A 16,951-nucleotide genomic window follows, 5' to 3' on the forward strand; every position below is an offset into this window, starting at 1 on the left:
GGGGAATAGGGGGAGAAGAGAGACACCCCTTCCCCATCCCAGCCCATTTTGATCAGAATTCATTTAAACAAGGACATTGCAGGTAAAACAAAACCTCCCCAAGCTCATTTAAAGTGCTAGTGTATCTCAGTATCCTATTGGGGAGATGAGGGAGGTCAAACAGATGGTTGGGGAAGGGCAGGCAAATTTCAAGCATGTAGACCAAGAAGCCGGCAAAAATCACCAACTGTGTCTCGTGGCTCAAGAAAATTCAGCTGCATTTCCTGGACGACAGCATTTCGGAAACGGGCGGTGGCTCAACCACCGTTTGTGCATTCCTGCGCCAGACTTTTCACGACGCGCACAAACACACACACACCCTGCATAGGTAAATCTCTCCTACCGTAATCGCCTGGGTGCTCCAAACCTGCACCCCCCCTTGCCCCGCTGACCCTCCCTACGTGATTCCTTCAGTTCTGTGGGGTGGAATAGAGGCTGTGGTGATGCCCGCCGGAGACCGCCGCCTGCGAGAACAGGAGCGGGGCCGTGGGAGGGTGGCCCCCAAACCATTCTGGCTCCCCGCCACGATTGATGGAGCCGTACCAGTTCCCGCTGCCCAGTCGTCCCGTCAGGCTGGAAAGAGAAGAGGGCAAGTTCAGAGGGAATCGGAAGCGCATGAAAATGAATTGGAGGTAGCTGAGCATCGGTCAGGTCACTTCACTTGCTCCAGAGAATCTGGTGCTTTCTCACTCCTGCCGTGATGTGGCAGATGTTCATAGCTTGTTACCCTCCAAGTCTGGGTCTTTGTATGCTTCTGGGACTACAACTCCCAGAAATCCTGGCCAGAACAACTGGAGGCAAATTCTTTTGGGAGTTTTGGTACACGGACATTTGGGGACCCGAGGTTGGGATCCACTGCCCTAGGGTGACCACCGTTTTGAGATTCCAGATTTATCGGGATTCCAGGATTGAATCCGGGTATTCCCTGTATTTCGTTGAACTGGTTAACTAAAAATTGGAATGACGAACAGGTGCCCCTGGTGCTTCTGAATCACATCTCCCATCACCATGCACCATTTGACAACACAGACAAATGCCGGATGGGAACTGTAGTCCCAACCCTCTGGAAAGCCACGGATGTTCCCATTCGAGATAAAATTCCCAGGACAAAAGAAAAGTGCTTGAGGCCGTCGGTTGCGCGGAAACTTGAGGGGGCAGAGGGATGCTAGTCAAGAGAATGAGCTTGGAATTTGGAATATCAGGCATGAGTCTGTCCCTCTACCCTCTGGGGATGATGGGACCTGGCAAGGGGAGAAAAAGAAGTGCAACGCCCTCGAGTCTGCCCACAAGGATCGGATTAGCCTTGCAACACTCACTGTGCAGAACGGTACCTCTCCTGCCCATGAATCAGAGTCCCACCCTTGTAATCTAACACCACAAAGAGGCACTCGAGGGATCTGGAGGGCCAAACCCTCCTATAGCCAACATCCAGCCAGAGGGACCCTTGGCCTGATTTGGTACACAGATGCATCCTATGATCCTCTTTGAATCTATCCTTTCTCGAACAACACTAGAACCTTGCTTTCCTTTTTTTAACTCAAGAATTGGAAATTTTAGCCCAGGCGTCCCCGGGAAGGGCAGGAACTGGGAAAGCCCCCAGCTGACTCTTTCAACTTGCAGGATGGGCCAGGAGTGGCCTCCCCGAAATCTCGGAGAACTGCTTCTCATCCGTTGTGGACCACAAGGGGCCAACGGCCTGAGAGATCCTTGGTTTGACTTGTGCTATGAAGTTCTCTTCCTGGATTCATAAGGCTGGTTATTTTGATGCCTAGGTAGGTAATTGATTTAGGAATAAATGGACGTTACCTGCTGGTCAGTCCTTCGCTCTCCCTCTGCCCCAGGTGGTCGAAGAAATAAGAACGGGAGACTCCAAGCTGCCGGTTGAACACCCGGCTGGCGCTCTAGAGAGAGGGAAAAGCCATTACTAGGAACTTTTACACCTCCTACCAGTTCAACCCTTTCCTTCCTCTGTCGGCTGGCAAGATGAAGCTCTTTTCCTGTGAGTTTAAAGAAGCGATCCTTTAAAAAACAGGAGGCTCGTCTCGAAGACACTCCCAACAGATCTAAGCTTCTTCCCCTGGAGGTGTATTGGCCCCTATGTGTTGAATGCTAAACAAATTAAGGGAGGGTGTAGAAAAAGCAGCTCTGGAGGTGAATGTGCTTTTAAAAACGAGGTTTGAACATCAGTTTACTACACGTCATTGCAAAATGAGCTAGTTCCAGGTGAGTTTGGGAGCAAGGATGATGTACAATAACACTGCCTTACAAAGGAATTTCTTTCCCAGCTAGCAGTTAACCCACGGGGGGGGGGGGGACTGAAAATGTATTGAAATAATTGGTAAAATGTTGCCATGTGGAGTCTGACCAGCAATAAAGTTTGCAGGACCTGTAACTTCCTATCTTTATGATGTTAGAGCAGCAGCAGCATATTCTTGAAATTATGGGTGGTGTGGGCCGCTGGATTCTAACCCTCCTAGTCAAAATACAGTGGGGCCCTGCTAGACGATTACCCCGAGTGCTCACTGGAAGGACAGATCCTGAAGCCGTGGCTCCAATACTTTGGCCATCTCATGAGAAGAGAAGACTCCCTGGAAAAGACCCTGATGTTGGGAAAGTGTGAAGGCAAGAGGAAAAGGGGACGACAGAGGATGGGATGGTTGGACAGTGTCATGAATTTGACCCAACTCCGGGAGGCAGTGGAAGACAGGAGGGCCTGGCGTGCTCTGGTCCATGGGGGTCACGAAGAGTCAGACACGACTTAATGACTAAACAACAACAAAAATTTTCTGCTTTTTGAATGTGCCTTATTAGGCTAAAAGTTATTGTGTTTTCAGAATGTATTTAAAACATTCCTGTTGTTCTTTTCTTCTCTTAAATTGTATTTCTACTGTATTTTGAATTCTGATTTATGTATTCACTTACAACTTAAGTTTAGTTTTCTTTTCTTTTTTTTTTGTTAAAGCATTTGGGCCTATGGTGTTCCTCACAGTAGTAAGGATGTCTTCAATACTCTTTGACGTTACAGTACTAATTTGAAGTATTTGTTCTGTGCTTATAGAATGCAGAAACAACACAGACAATAAAGTTTGTAGAATTTGGCAAGCTGACTTTTGCTGGAATCATTCCAACAGTGAAAGGACTTACACCTTGATACTCAGATGATTTTTTTTAATAGGATTGGAAACGGTTGTCTGGTTTCATCCTGGAATTAACCCTTAACTGGGATAAATGTCAGCTGTAATGAACCCAGGCTTCTGGTTTTCCCCTGGAGCTCTATGGAATCTCTGTAGAGAGATGTTCAGACATCAGACTCTTTGACCTGATCCTGCCACCACCCTTCACACATGAAAACACTGCAATGAAGGTAGCTGTGTTTTTTTGTGCATTTACATCCAGGATTCCTTGTGTTTTTCCACACAACGAGGACTAGCGCCTTTGACTTTTCAAAAGAGAAATGACACAGAAGGTATAATTCAGAAGCTGCAAAAGCTATCCCATTTTCACATGTTCCTGTATCATGAACCTCTCCCCACATTTTTGGGGGGTTCACTCGCCCCTCCCATCCCACCCACCCACCGCACTCACCATATCCTGAACCGGCCGGTGCACGCGAAAGAAGCCAACCAACAACGTCGTGGGCAACAATTCCCAGACGAACAGGATGAGGCCGAAGACGACATAGCCTTGATCGCCGAGGTCGGTAATCAGATCCGCCTGGAAGTGGGGTGAGGTAGGGAGATGCATCAGATCAAGAGATCAGTTCAATAACGAGATGTCCATATGGACAAATTCACCTCCTCCCACCTCACCTATGGCCTTTTCAAGGAATACAGTGGCGGAATTTCCCTAGTCCTGGCTTGCCTGCTGGTTTGCTTCTATGCCAAATTCAAGGTCCTAAATGCTGACTTATAAAGCCCTGGACCGTTTGGGACCTCGCCATCTGGCAAAACGCCTCTCGCACTTGCGCCTCCCAGGCGCTGATGCTGGGCAGGGCAGGCCCACCATGTGGGAGGCCAGGAAATCGACAACCAAGAACCAGGCCTTCTCCGTGGTGTAGCCACCTCCTTGCAGAACGCTCTATTTATGAACATTGGCCAGGCCTCTTCCCACCTTATTCAGAAAACTTTTTAAAGCATTGCTTTTCAGGCGGGTATTTCTGAATATCCTCCCTTTATAACGGTTTGCTACTTAGCTTCATGAATGTTTATTCTCTTTTGTAGTTTGTGTTTTTATCCACTGCCACTGCCTTGGGTTACTAGAGGAGTGTTATAGTCCTTTTATGTCTTGATATTTTTATATTTTATGGGCTGGGTGGCAAATAGCTGTTTTCTTTATGCTTTATTTTCACTGTTGGAAACTGCCAAGAGCAGTTGCTTGCCACTAGATACTGCAGTATAGGAACAGAATTAATGGATGGATGGATCAATGGATGGATGGATGGGTGGGTGGATGAATGAATATTGTAGTACAGTGGTGCCTCACTTGACGATGTTAATTCGTTCCAGCAAAATTGCTGTAGAGCGAAAGCATTGTCAAACGAAATAAAAAAGCCAATTGAAACGCATTAAAACCTGGTTAATGCGTTCCAATGGGCTGAAAACTCATTGTACAGCCAAGATCCTCCATAGGGCAGGCCATTTTCCATGCCTGTGCAGTGAGGAATCCGTCCCTAAGCATAGTGGGGGGCCATTTTCTTCAGCTGGCGGCCATTTTGAAACCCGACGATCAGCTGTTTTTGATCATCGTAAAGCGAAAATCGGTTCCCGAAGCAGGGAACCGATCATCACTAAGTGAAATTCCCCCATTTAGACCATCATTTTCCAATTGCGATCGCAAAAAACCTCATGGTAAAGGGATTTCCTCGTTAAGCGAGGCAATCGTTAAGCGGGGCACAACTGTACAATTGTTCCCAGCCTTGGGTACCCAGGTGTTCTTGGAACTACAACTCCCCAAAATCTTGGCCAGCACAGCTAGTGCAGGAGGCTCCTGGGAGTTGTAGTCCAAGAACATCTCGGCACCCAAGATGGGGAACCACTGTTCTAGGAGATCAGTGGCAGGAGACCTTTGCCTCTTCAGAGGTGTCAGATGACAAGTCCCCAAAGCCTCAGCTAGCACAGCCAATGGGAAAGGACTTATCATTAAATATCCCTAGAGGTCAATGGGATCCCCAGCCCAATTAAGCCCATAGAAATCAGAGGATGCAAATGCACCTGCTCCCCCAACCCACAAATTCCACCAGTTCAGGATGCAGGCGGTTAAATGCAAGTTTTTAAATCTTTTCAGATGGCAAATCAGGGGAAATGTGTTACAGCCTTGTGGTTGTGGGAATGCAACTTTCCATCTGCCCTAGCCAGGATAGCTGAAGGCGAGGAATGCTGGGACTTGTGAAAACATCAGGGGATGTTTTATTTTTGTCATGTACAACCATCTACATTTATTCAAACACAGTCACGTCATCTTCTTCTGGTTGCTGCACAATGGAAGGCGGGGTTTCACTTAACTGGGGCTTATTTTGGGGGTAGGGCTTATATTACGAGCATCCTGAAAAATCATACCAGAGTTTATTTTCTCGTTAGGTCTTATTATCGGGGAATCAGGGTACCTGTTTCTTAGGACAGGTTTTTAGGTCTGGGGTGAATTTCTACTTCTTCCTGAAAACTTAGGGACAGCTACGGATAAAGTAACAAGAGAGGTGGAAAAAGCCCGTCACGTACTGTGAACCCCAGCCACGAACTCTTAGCATACAGACTTGCAAATCCATATGAGTACAGTGCTGCCCCGCATAGCGAGGTTAATCCGTTCCAGATTAACCCTCGCTATGGGAAACATTGCTCAACAAAACGAAAAAACCCCTTGAAACGCATTAAACTTGGTTTAATACGTTCCAATGGGCCCCGAAACTCACCGTTGAGCGATGCTTCCCTATGGCCGGCAGCCATTTTCGCGCCTTCCCCGAAAACGCTGCGCGCGGCCTTTTCGGGGCTTCCGGCGGCCATTTTGGAGCCGCCGAACAGCTGATCCGCGGGTCGCAAAGCGAAAGTCGGTAAGCGAACCGCTTACCGACCTTCGCTATGCGATTTTCGGCCATAGAGGCCATCGCTTTGCGATCGCATTAGCGATCGCGAAAACGTCCTCGCTATGCGGATTCGTCGTTCTACGGTGCGCTCGCTGAGCGAGGCACCACTGTAATTGCAGAACAGGGAACTTTAAACAAGAAGCAAAACCTGTGCCACCAAGAACTTGAACAGCAAGCGAATCTGCCCATTTCACAGCTGAGGAACACTGAGTCGGAGAGATGCAATTAGAAAAGGATCAGAGATGGCAGGAAGGTTTTTTTTTTTTAAATTAAGAACTCAAGAGTTTTAAAACTACTGGAAGCCAGAGGCGCTGTTGCTGGAAGAAATATAATACAAAAAAAAAGTAACTTTGGCCAAATCCTGCTTCTACATCTCTGGAGGCCACCAGAAAGCTAGCCTGAGGAAACGGAAGGGTGTGAGGTTGAACCCCTTCTGGATTTAAGACGACTGCCCGACTTACCTGATCAGACACGTTGTACCAGTCGTAATCAAAGGAGTCCAGGCGGGTACGGGAGGACAGTGCCAAGGCCGCCAGGTTGTAGCAAGCTCGGCTGGCATACAGCAAGACGATGGCGCCCCCCATGGCTGCAGTTTGGCACAGCGTGGTGCCCTGTGGCAGAAAGGAGTTACACGGGTGGAGACCGTTTAAGTTTGTTCCAGTAAACTCCAAAGCACGTCTTATGGCATCTTCGCAAACATGTGAAGCTCAGAAATACTGTTTTACCAGAATATACAAACTTTGGCACTGGTTGGCTAGGGGATGCTGGTTTTTTTTTTTAACAAATTTTTCCAGTCCTGGTTGAATCTGAGTCTAATTTGGGAAGTCTAAATACTTTTGAGTACAGAAGGAACCCAAGAGGTATAAAGGCAATAACGATTCGCTTAAATCTCAGGTCTAAAACAAGGGTGTAAACAATTACCTGGCTTCTTTTTGCAAGCTAAACAAGACAGTGTTTTTTTTTAAAAAAAATGTCATTCTTCTAGTGAGAGGAAGGGGTTTTATTTTTTGACTCAATTTGCACAATTGTGCAAAACGTAAAACAAAAACGCCTGCCTTGATATTTTATGGATGTTTAAAAGCAGAAGCCTTGAATGGGTTCCTTGCATCTTTGAGAGCAATCAACCTTCTGTCTGCCTGCAATTAGATTTAGAAGGAGAAAAGACACCAAGCCATTTTGTGCAAACTGTGAGAACCATCACAGGAAACTCCTGGCGTCTCAATCTCACGCTGGAGGCAGGAACCTTTTGCATGGGATTGAGACTTCTTATTGGGTGGCCTTGCCCCTTCAAAACAACCTGGCTTGACAACAGACACAAAACTGGCAAATATCTTCACCTTCCTGGAGCCAGCAACTCCACCTATACCTTTCCTAGCACTTTTACTAGAACAGCAGGATGATGATGATGATGACTCCCCCTCTCCGTTTCCCAGTTACCAGCAGACTGCAACTCCACCTTTGCTTCCAAATAGATGCGCGTGGACGGAGAGCCACGGGCCACCAGGCAGAGACACAGGGCGAGGGTGACGGCCCCAAGCACGAAGAGCGAGTCGCTGATGAGCACCCGGGCCAGGACCACCGCCCAGGGCTCGGCACGGCGTGCCCGCACCAGCACGGCGCACGCCACGTTCACGGCCAGAAAGAGGAGGCTGGCACCCAGACACGCCCCTCGCACCACCAACCTGGGAAAAGATTTTTAAAAATGGAATTGAATCTTGTTCGGGATCATTCCCCAAAGCGTTGGCCACGGGCTGCCAGCAAGCATGTAAGTAATACATAACACCAACAGCACTTCTCCTGGGTTCTCTGGGCCCAGAGATCAATACAGTGGTGCCTCGCTTAATGAGAAAGTCGCTTGACGATTAGATTTTTGTGATCGCAAAACGATGGTTTAAATGAGGAAAATCTGCTTTGCAATGATCGGTTCCCTGCCTCGGGAACCAATTTTCGCATTACGACAATCTAAAAACAGCTGATCGTCGGGTTTCAAAATGGCCGCCGGGTGTGCAAAATGGTTCCCCGCTGTTTTCTAGGATGGATTCCTCGCTTTACAGGCACCGAAAATGGCCACCCCTATGGAGAATCTTCACTGGACAGTGAGTTTTCAGCCCATTGGAACGCATTGAACAGGTTTTCAATGGGTTTCAATGGGATATTTTTTGTTTCATTTGATGATGTTTTCGCTCTACAGTGATTTCGCCGGAATGAATTAACATCGTCAAGCAAGGCACCACTGTATTCTAGAGGTAGACTGCTCCCAAAGCTGGAGGTTTTGCTTTGCTGTCATCACAAGGACAGAAGTCCACCATGGACTAGCAGAAGCACGTGGCAGTCACCACTTGGGTTGGGCACAGGAAAGAGAGCGTGTCCAGGCTGTGATCCAGAGATCAAATCCTTCTCATAATTCAGGAGTCGGGAGCTAGCGGTGCTCATAATGTAATTGGACTGGGACTCCCATTAGCCTTAGGCAGCATATCTAATGGTGAGGAATGATGGGAACTGGAGTCTGCAAAATCTGGATGGTCACATGATGTTCGTCCCATGCACAACCTGTTTGAAGCCCCAGTCTCTGCATGTTCTTAGTAAATGTAGCTGGAGAGTGACTCACTTAGCAACCAGCTTCCCCTCTTTTAAATTCTCAACTTTGGGCTGTTGTTTTTTTTTAAGAACAATTTAAAAAATAGCTTTGTGTTTTAATTTTGACATAACTGCTCCAATTGTACAGGAAACCGCTAAGCATTGGTGACCTCTGTAAGGTTACTTTATTCCATTGTGATTTTCCCACCATCTGCATTCATCTATTATTTTATAGGTCATACATGGAGAGTCACTCTGAGATCTACAGTACCTGGACAACCAGTAGAAAGGATAACAGGTTTTTAAAATAAAATTCACTCACCCCTACCAGTTCTTTGCCAATGGATGCAGAATGGCAGGGATATGCCATTCTGGTTTTATTTTGTTTGTTTGTTTTGGACTTCAAATCCCAGAATTCTCTGAGAATTCCCCAGTAAGAATTCTGGGAGTTCCAGCCCATAAACACCCACCTGTCAGCACCTTTATTTCACTCACCTGGAGAAAGGCTGGGGCTCACCTTCCAGGCCTTCTTTCCTGATGCAATGCATCCTGGGAGTGGTGGTCCTTCAGGAAGCACCTGCTACAGAGCATCAATGGCAAGGGGACTACCGACTCCCAGACAACACTGCAACAGCTTCCTCTTAGGAAGCACTGCAGCAAAAAGAAGGCCTAGAAGAAAGCTTCGGCTTTTCTCCAGGTGAGCGAAATAAATGTTACAGTGGTGCCTCGCTAGACAGTTACCCCGCATGACAGTTTTTTCGCTAGACATTGACTTTTTGCCATCGCTGTAGTGATTCGCAAAACAGTGACTCCTATGGGGGAATTTCACTGGACAATGTTTGGTCCCTGCTTCGCAAACCGATTTTCGCTAGATGACGATTTTGACAGCTCCCTCCGCACTCGCAAAATAGGTGTTTTTTTTAAGGGACCCAAGCTTCGCAAGGCAGTGATTTAAACAGTGGATCGGCGTTTCGCAAAACGGCTTTCCTATGGCTGATCTTCGCTAGGCAACGATGATTCTTCCCCATTGGAACACATTAAACAGGTTTCAATGAATTCCAATGGGGAAATGCTTTTCGCTAGACAATGATTTCGCTAAACCGCGATTTCAGTGGAATGGATTATCATCGTCTAGCGAGGCACCACTGAAGGAGGGTGGTTTTGGGCTGGAACTCCCAGAATTCTGATTGTGGAAAAAAAAAACCAAAAACCCGAAAGGCACTTTTCTATAGATCTGTCTTCTCAAACCAGGCACCTTTCACATGTTTTAGATGCCCACTCCCATCTAACAGCTCCATCAGCCACACTGACAGATTAGGGGAGGCTGTAGGTCAACCTCATGATGTTACACAGGACATGCAAAGAGAGATACTCACAGGCCTTTGGTCAGTTCAGGGCGATATTTCGCTTTAGCCTTGAAAACCACCTGGATTGGAAAGGAGAGAAAGAGAGATCAGAATGCAAAAGACAAAGAGAATCCGCATGAAAAGTGTTCCAACTCACTGACACCTCCCCTATGAGGAACGCCTGCGTGCAGCTTTCTGGCAAATATCATCTCTAAGTAAGGGTTTCCACTATTTTGCTATTTCTCCATCCACAGCTACTAAGCATGCTCAGTACCGTGTTTCCCCAAAAATAAGACAGGGTCTTGTATTAATTTTTGCTCAAAAAAAAAAAAAAAAACTACATTAGGGCTTATTTTCAAGGGATGTTTTATTTTACAGTCACGTCATCTTCTGGTTGCTGCACAAGGGTGGAGGGCGGGGTTTCGCTTAACTAGGGCTTATTTTTGGGGTAGGGCTTATATGACGAGCATCCTGAAAAATCTTACTAGGGCTTATTTTCAGGGAAAGAGGGTACGTGTTGTCGTGTTTTGGGTGGGCTGTGTTCCCGTAGAGCAGCGGTTTCCAACCTTGGGTCCCCAGATGTGCTTGGACTACAACTCCCAGAAATCCTGGCCAGGCCCAGCGAGTGGCAAAGGCTTCTGGGAGTTTTAGTTCAAGAACATCTGAGGACCCAAGGTTGGGAACCAGTTTTAGAGAGGCAGTGTGGTGGACAGAGAGTCAAACCACAACTCAGGAGAGTTGGTTCAAATCTCTACTCGCCCAGTCTGGGTGGCGCTGGTAAAGCCACTCCTAAAACAAGGCACCCATACCTTGAAAACCCAATTAGGCGGCCATAAGGTGTATGCAGGTTCATGGCAAATAACAATGCCTGTTCTACTGAAGTACTGTTGTTATTATTATTATCAGCCAACACCTTATTGGTGATTTACACTTGATAACAATGACCATGTGCTGTCAAGTCAATTCTGACTTATGGCAACTGTTTTGGGTTTTTTTCCAAGTAGAGAATATAGTGGTGCCCTGCACCACAACGATAATCTGTTCCCCTGAAATCGCTGTTAAGCGAAAACATCGTCCAGCGAAAACAGTTTCCCCACTGGAATGCATCGAAACCCATTTAATGCGTTCCAATAGGGAAATTACCTCATCGTCCAGCGAAAATCACTTATAGGGGAAGCCATTTTCCGAGCGCCGATCAGCTGTTAAAATGGCTGCCCTGCAAAGTATGGGTCCAGAAAACAGAGGGCAGCCATTTTGTGGAGTCAGAAAACATCGTTGTCTTGTGAACAAACGGTTCGCGAAGCACGGACCTAATCGTCGTCAAATGAAAATCCCCCATAGGAAACATTGTTTTGCGATCGCAAAAAAGTCACTGTCCTGAGGATTCGTCGTACAGCGGGGTCATCGTCTAGCGAGGTACCACTGTACTCAGAAGTAGTTGACCATAACCTTCTTCTAGGCAGCTTGCCCATGGCTATATAGGCTGCCTCTACTCGCAGAAGGCACAGTTGGGAATCAAACTCCCAACCTCTGCCTCTACAGTCAGTTGCGTAATCCATTGAACTATCCAGCCAACTTATTTACACTTGCTCAAGGGAAAGCACATAAGCCTTGGGGGGGCAAACTGCTGCTTATTCATAAAGTGCTGGTTGTACTCCTGCCTACCTGGAACCCACCAGCCAGGGTGGCCGATGTTTATCCTAGCTGGAGGATTCTCAGATCTCTAGTGACGCAAGTGGCTTCTCCAAGCTCTGAGCCCACCGCAGTTCAAAAAGGCATGGCCTTCGCCAAATCTCTCATTGCATCAAAGTCAATCAGTAGCCAACAGAGACCTTTGGAATGCTACTGTGAGACAAACAGTCAGCTGAGAGACATCCCACACTATCTTTGTCTGTACAGGACAAATGCCAAGAAATTTGGGTGCAGGGGTGGAAAGAGTAAAGCCTCATGAAGATGATCTCTGATTTTCTTCAAGTGGCCTTGCTCATATTTTTTTTCCTTTTTTCTACAAGAAATTTGTTGGTTTTCCAGGTTTTGGATATGGGACAAAGCTGTGCACCCTACAGACTTACCGTATTTTTCTGTGCATAAGACTATACTTTTGTCTAAAATCTTTAGACTAAAAATTGAGGGTCGTCTTATACACGGAAGTAAGCTGAGGAGAGAACAAAAACAAGTGGAGGGGAAAGCAGGGATCAAAGCGATCCTACAGTGCTTTGATCCCTTTTCCCCTACACTCGCTAAGCCCCACTTAGATTTCTTAATTTTGGATTAGAAAAGTGGGCGGCATCTTATACATGGGGGCGTCTTATACACAGAAAAAAGGTATTCGCTGTATTCAAAAGTCACAATGTGTGTGGCTTACAGTGATGTGCAAACCCTCGGCTACTAACAAGGCTTATAGTCATGTCCAAATGCACCACCATGGCTTTCTGGCCCAGCTCCCCACCCGAGAAGTGAAGGCAACTGAAAAGGTAGAATAGACAAGCCACCGTTTGCTTAATCCTTAGCTGTACCGTTTATGGGTCAAGCCACGACAAACACAATAAGTTATGCCATATTATGATGGTGACTTCCTTCTCCCAGACTCAACTGTCCCACCTGTAAAATGGCAATAACACCATTTCTTGGCATTTAAATATGTTTAGAGCATTGAAAGGACTTGACATACACATTTCAGCGATTCTAACAGCAGCTCTTCACAATAAGCTGGGAAGTTTTTCATCCCAATATTGCAGGCAGAGAGGGCAGACAAAGCCATTTATGTTGATCAAATTAACCGAGATGAGACAGAAACTGAGGAGGGACTCCTGATTCAGCGCTCAGGACCAGAAAAGCAATAAAGATTAAGATGCATTTCTGTGAGTCAACAATAAGTCTGCTCTCATGTCAAAATTCCTAGACTTTAAAGATCTGCTCCCAATCACCAGGCCCTGTGCTACCATTTCCAGCAGCCAGAAAAAAAACAGAATCTTCTCTATGGTGGCACTAAAGTTTTGAAGTGTGTTCCCTGGGAAATTACCCTCGATTCCCTCCCCAATGTCTTTCATTTGTTATATTTTATAAATGTTTTATATGTTGGTAGCCGCCTAGAGTGGCTGTTTGACCAGATAGGCGGGAAATGAATAAATGAATGAATGAATGAATGAATGAATGAATGAATGAATGAATGAATGAATGAATGAATGAATGAATGAATGAATGAATGAATGATAGATAGATAGATAGATAGATAGATAGATAGATAGATAGATAGATAGATAGATAGATAGATAGATAGATAGATAGATAGATAGATAGATAGATAGATAGATAGATAGATAGATAGATAGATAGATAGATAGATAGATAGATAGATAGATAGATAGCATGTCTACTGGTACAATCCTATGCATGATTACTTTAGCTTAACCCATACCAAGTTCAGTAGGATTTAATTCTAGGGAAAAGGATTCAGGATTGTATACTAAGCCAAACTGGTTTTGAGTTCTTCACACTACAGTTTTGTGTGGCTGTCGGCTTCCAATGTTGTATATTTCTTCTGTAACTTATTAAATTCCTTGTTTTTTTGTAAACCACTCTTTTAACAAGCAAAGGGTGACGAATACGTCGTGGCAACATTTTTTAGGATGCAGAATTTTTTTTCTTCCTGCTCAGTAATTACAATTATATGTGTATTAATATAGTAAAAAGTTTTGTCTCGTTATTATCTCATTTTATTCCATACACAAATAGCAGCTTCTAGAGCCTACAAACAGAAGCGAGAAACAGTACGTCCATTCCACAGGGCGCAAGGAAAAAACTTCCTGATATAATTCAAAATAACAGGCTATCTTAGTGGTTTAGGGATGGGGCAGCAGAGCCGGACGTTGGGTGTTCAATTCCTCACTGTGCCTCCTATGAGTAGAGCCAGCCAGGGTGGCCTTGGGCAAGCTGCACAGACCCAGGGTACCCCCAGAAACAGCAAAGGGTAACCCATTCTGGGTACTCTCTGCCTGGAAAACTCTGAAAAAGGGTCACACTACATCAGAATTGACATAACAGTACTATATATATCAGTGGTCCCCCACCTTGGGCCTCCAGATGTTCTTGGACTTCAACTCCCAGAAATCCCAGCCAGCAGAGGTGGTGGCGAAGGCTTCTGGGAGTTGTAGTCCAAGAACATCTGGAGGCCCAAGGTTGGGGACCACAGCTAGATGATATTGACCAGATAAGCAGGATATAAATAGAATAAATAAATGAATGAATAAATAAACGATAAACCCAAATGCATAAGGATTTAGGCCAAAAAAAGCTAACCAGAAACCACCACCTATAACAAGACCCTTTCCAGTACACCTGCCCACAAAACCAGCACTAAAGAAGTGGTCTCCCCATGTTTACCAACTTAGCATCTTAAGCCACAGTAACTATCTGGGCAACTACAGACCCCTTTTGAGTATTTACCTGGGCAAAGTAGAGGTTCATGAGGGTCAAGGTGAAGAACTGGAGGCAGACGGGGCAGCAGTAGAGGAGCCAAAAGAAGAAAGGGCTCAAGTGGTTGGCCTTGAGGGTATTCCTGAAGTAGAAGGAGAAAAGGGTGGTCCGCAGGGCGGCCCAGATCAGGCAGAGGAAGAGGAAGACGGTCTGGTAACTCAGCTTCTTGTGGCGGTAGAAGAGCACCAGCCAAAGCTGGGCATAGACCGAGAGGAAAAGTAAGGCGTAGAGGGTGGTGTAGAGCGCCGTGAGTCCGACCTTGACGGCGGGCGGGAAAGCCGGCGTAAGGCGCGAGGCGGGCACGATGGCGCTGAGGTTGCCGGCGGCCTTCTCCATCTCGAGGGCGGGCGACGGAGGGGCGTCCGGTCCCATTCAGGAGGGCATCATTTCCAGGCTGGAGACGTCAAGGGGAGGGGGGGGCAACCACCATCACCACCGTGGATTCGACGACCCCCTTCCTAAGACGGCGGAGCTGCCCCCCACCCAGAGGGTGGTGCCCATCCTTTCCGAACAGCGGGACCCGGGACCCCTGAAGCAAGAGGGCTCAGGGGAGGTTGGCCAGATCCATGGGAGGAGGAATAAGGGACGGTGGATGATGCCCACCCACCAGAACCGCCTCTGCTAAGACGACATGGGGGTCAAGATCCAGCCCTGGTCCTTGAAGTGGGGCGCAGGGGACCCTCCTAGGAAGGTGCAGACCCCAAATCTGGATGCTGTTCTCCCCAACCAAGGACTCCTCCCTAGACCAGCCAGGATCTGGGTCAGCTGGGGGCCCTATCCTGATCCTCCCAAACCCCTTCCAGCTGCAGTCCTCTGACCCACTGCTTCCAGCTCCTGGGACACCTGCTCCCTCTTATTCTCCCCTTTCTAGGCTTTTTATTCCTCCCTCCCCCCGGAAGCTCGGACACCTGGGTCCCTCAGCCCTCCATCCTCCCTGCTTTTCCGCAGGTTCTAGGCCACCGGATGACCTTGGTCCAGTTTTAATTTCTGAAAAAGTGTGTGTGTGTATAGGGGGGTGTCCTTTAACCCTTGCTTCTCAGGCTTTCTGGTGGGGGGGTGTCTCCCTCTCCCCTCGGACACCTGGGTCCTTTCGTGTCCTCTAACCCCCCCTCTCTCTTCCCCCCCCTCGCCTTCTCTCAAGCTAAGGTCCCGGCTTCCCCCACCACATCCTCGGACGCCTGGGTTTTTCAGGTCTGCCTGCCCCCAACCCAGCCCTCCTGCTTCCGCCTCCCCCAAATTGTTGGGGGGGGAGGAAGACACGGTCGCCGGGCGGCCTAAGGCAACCCTCCGCTGCCTGACTTCCCCCGGCTTGCTTCGGGCTGCGCAAACTCCGTAAGGCCCGCCCCCCTCCCTTTTTACCGGCTTGGCGTGACGCGAGCGGCGCTTCCATCAGGAGCCGCGGCGCCTCGTTGCGGAAAGGGCCTAAGTAGCGGTCGTGAATCGCACAGACTGCGGAGAGTTGTAGGGCTAGAGTGCCGCCGCCATTTCCGGCCGCCATCTTAAGTGTGGGCAGGTGACGCTCCCTTCAGCCTCCTAGTAACGCAAAATATATTAACGTATGCGTTATATAACGTAGTATAAGCACCTTTACAGTTTGCTGCACACTTTCAGGAAGTATTACCTGCGCAGTAGTTCACAATATCTCTACATGTTATTTGAACTCTCTTCCTATAAAGCTGCCTTCCGCCCGAAATGTAGTAACCCTGAACATTTCAGCCAGGATTTACTTTTATTTTCTCATATTCCGCCTTTCTCCCAATGCAGAACTCAAGGCGGATATAGGGATTCTTATTCAAATCTCCATGTTCTACTAATAGTCTCTTGGCAACGTATTTCAGACACCTGAATTTTTAATATTCTATTTTTAAAATTTCCCTGTTAGGGTTATTGTAATTTGCTAATAACTTCCATCACACTAGTGAGATGTTCAAAACTAAAGCCGTCTTGCATTGTAGGGTAGTAAACCAGGTAAATCTGTTAACGCACACAAAAACAAAACACACATACACAACACTCTACACAAACACAGAGAATTTTCTCAGTGGCATCACAATCTTGGTAAATGTGCACATCCAAACAAAGCAATAAGCATCTCTCTCAGTTTTAAAGTGACAACTTTAGTTCTGTAATGAAAAAAACATGAAAGTATGCAGAGCTACTTTCTACGACATTAACAAAGTCTCAGCATATATGGGGCCCAAATAAACACTTCAATACATATTTTTGCAAATTTGACATTCTTCTCGTGTTTTTTTTACATGAATTAAGGCTAAGACTATTTACCTAAAAAGTCTCCCTAGATGCCAAGGGTTTTCTGAATAGGCATATTTAAAATTTGGATGGCAGGTGATTATACATAGGTGGATATTCAAATATTGGTCTGTGGCACTCTGTTTAAATAAATTCATTTAAAGTACCGTATATTAAATAGTAGAGT

The 16,951-nt window shown here is 46.8% G+C and overlaps 1 protein-coding gene across 1 annotated transcript; it reads right to left on the reverse strand.

The window, feature by feature from the left end:
* Positions 1-306: 306 nt before the first annotated feature.
* GPR137 (G protein-coupled receptor 137) lies at positions 307-16,011 on the reverse strand. Its single transcript, XM_072984046.2, has 8 exons — positions 15,874-16,011; positions 14,485-14,908; positions 10,069-10,118; positions 7,572-7,797; positions 6,577-6,726; positions 3,625-3,753; positions 1,846-1,940; positions 307-612 (listed from the first exon to the last, which is right to left on the reverse strand). Exons 2-8 carry the CDS (start codon positions 14,884-14,886, stop codon positions 450-452), a joined length of 1,215 nt encoding a protein of 404 aa, XP_072840147.1. The 5' UTR covers positions 14,887-14,908; positions 15,874-16,011; the 3' UTR covers positions 307-449.
* Between the last annotated feature and the right edge of the window lie 940 nt (positions 16,012-16,951).

Source organism: Pogona vitticeps, chromosome 15, assembly GCF_051106095.1.
Source record: "Pogona vitticeps strain Pit_001003342236 chromosome 15, PviZW2.1, whole genome shotgun sequence".
Classification (NCBI taxonomy): domain Eukaryota; kingdom Metazoa; phylum Chordata; class Lepidosauria; order Squamata; family Agamidae; genus Pogona; species Pogona vitticeps.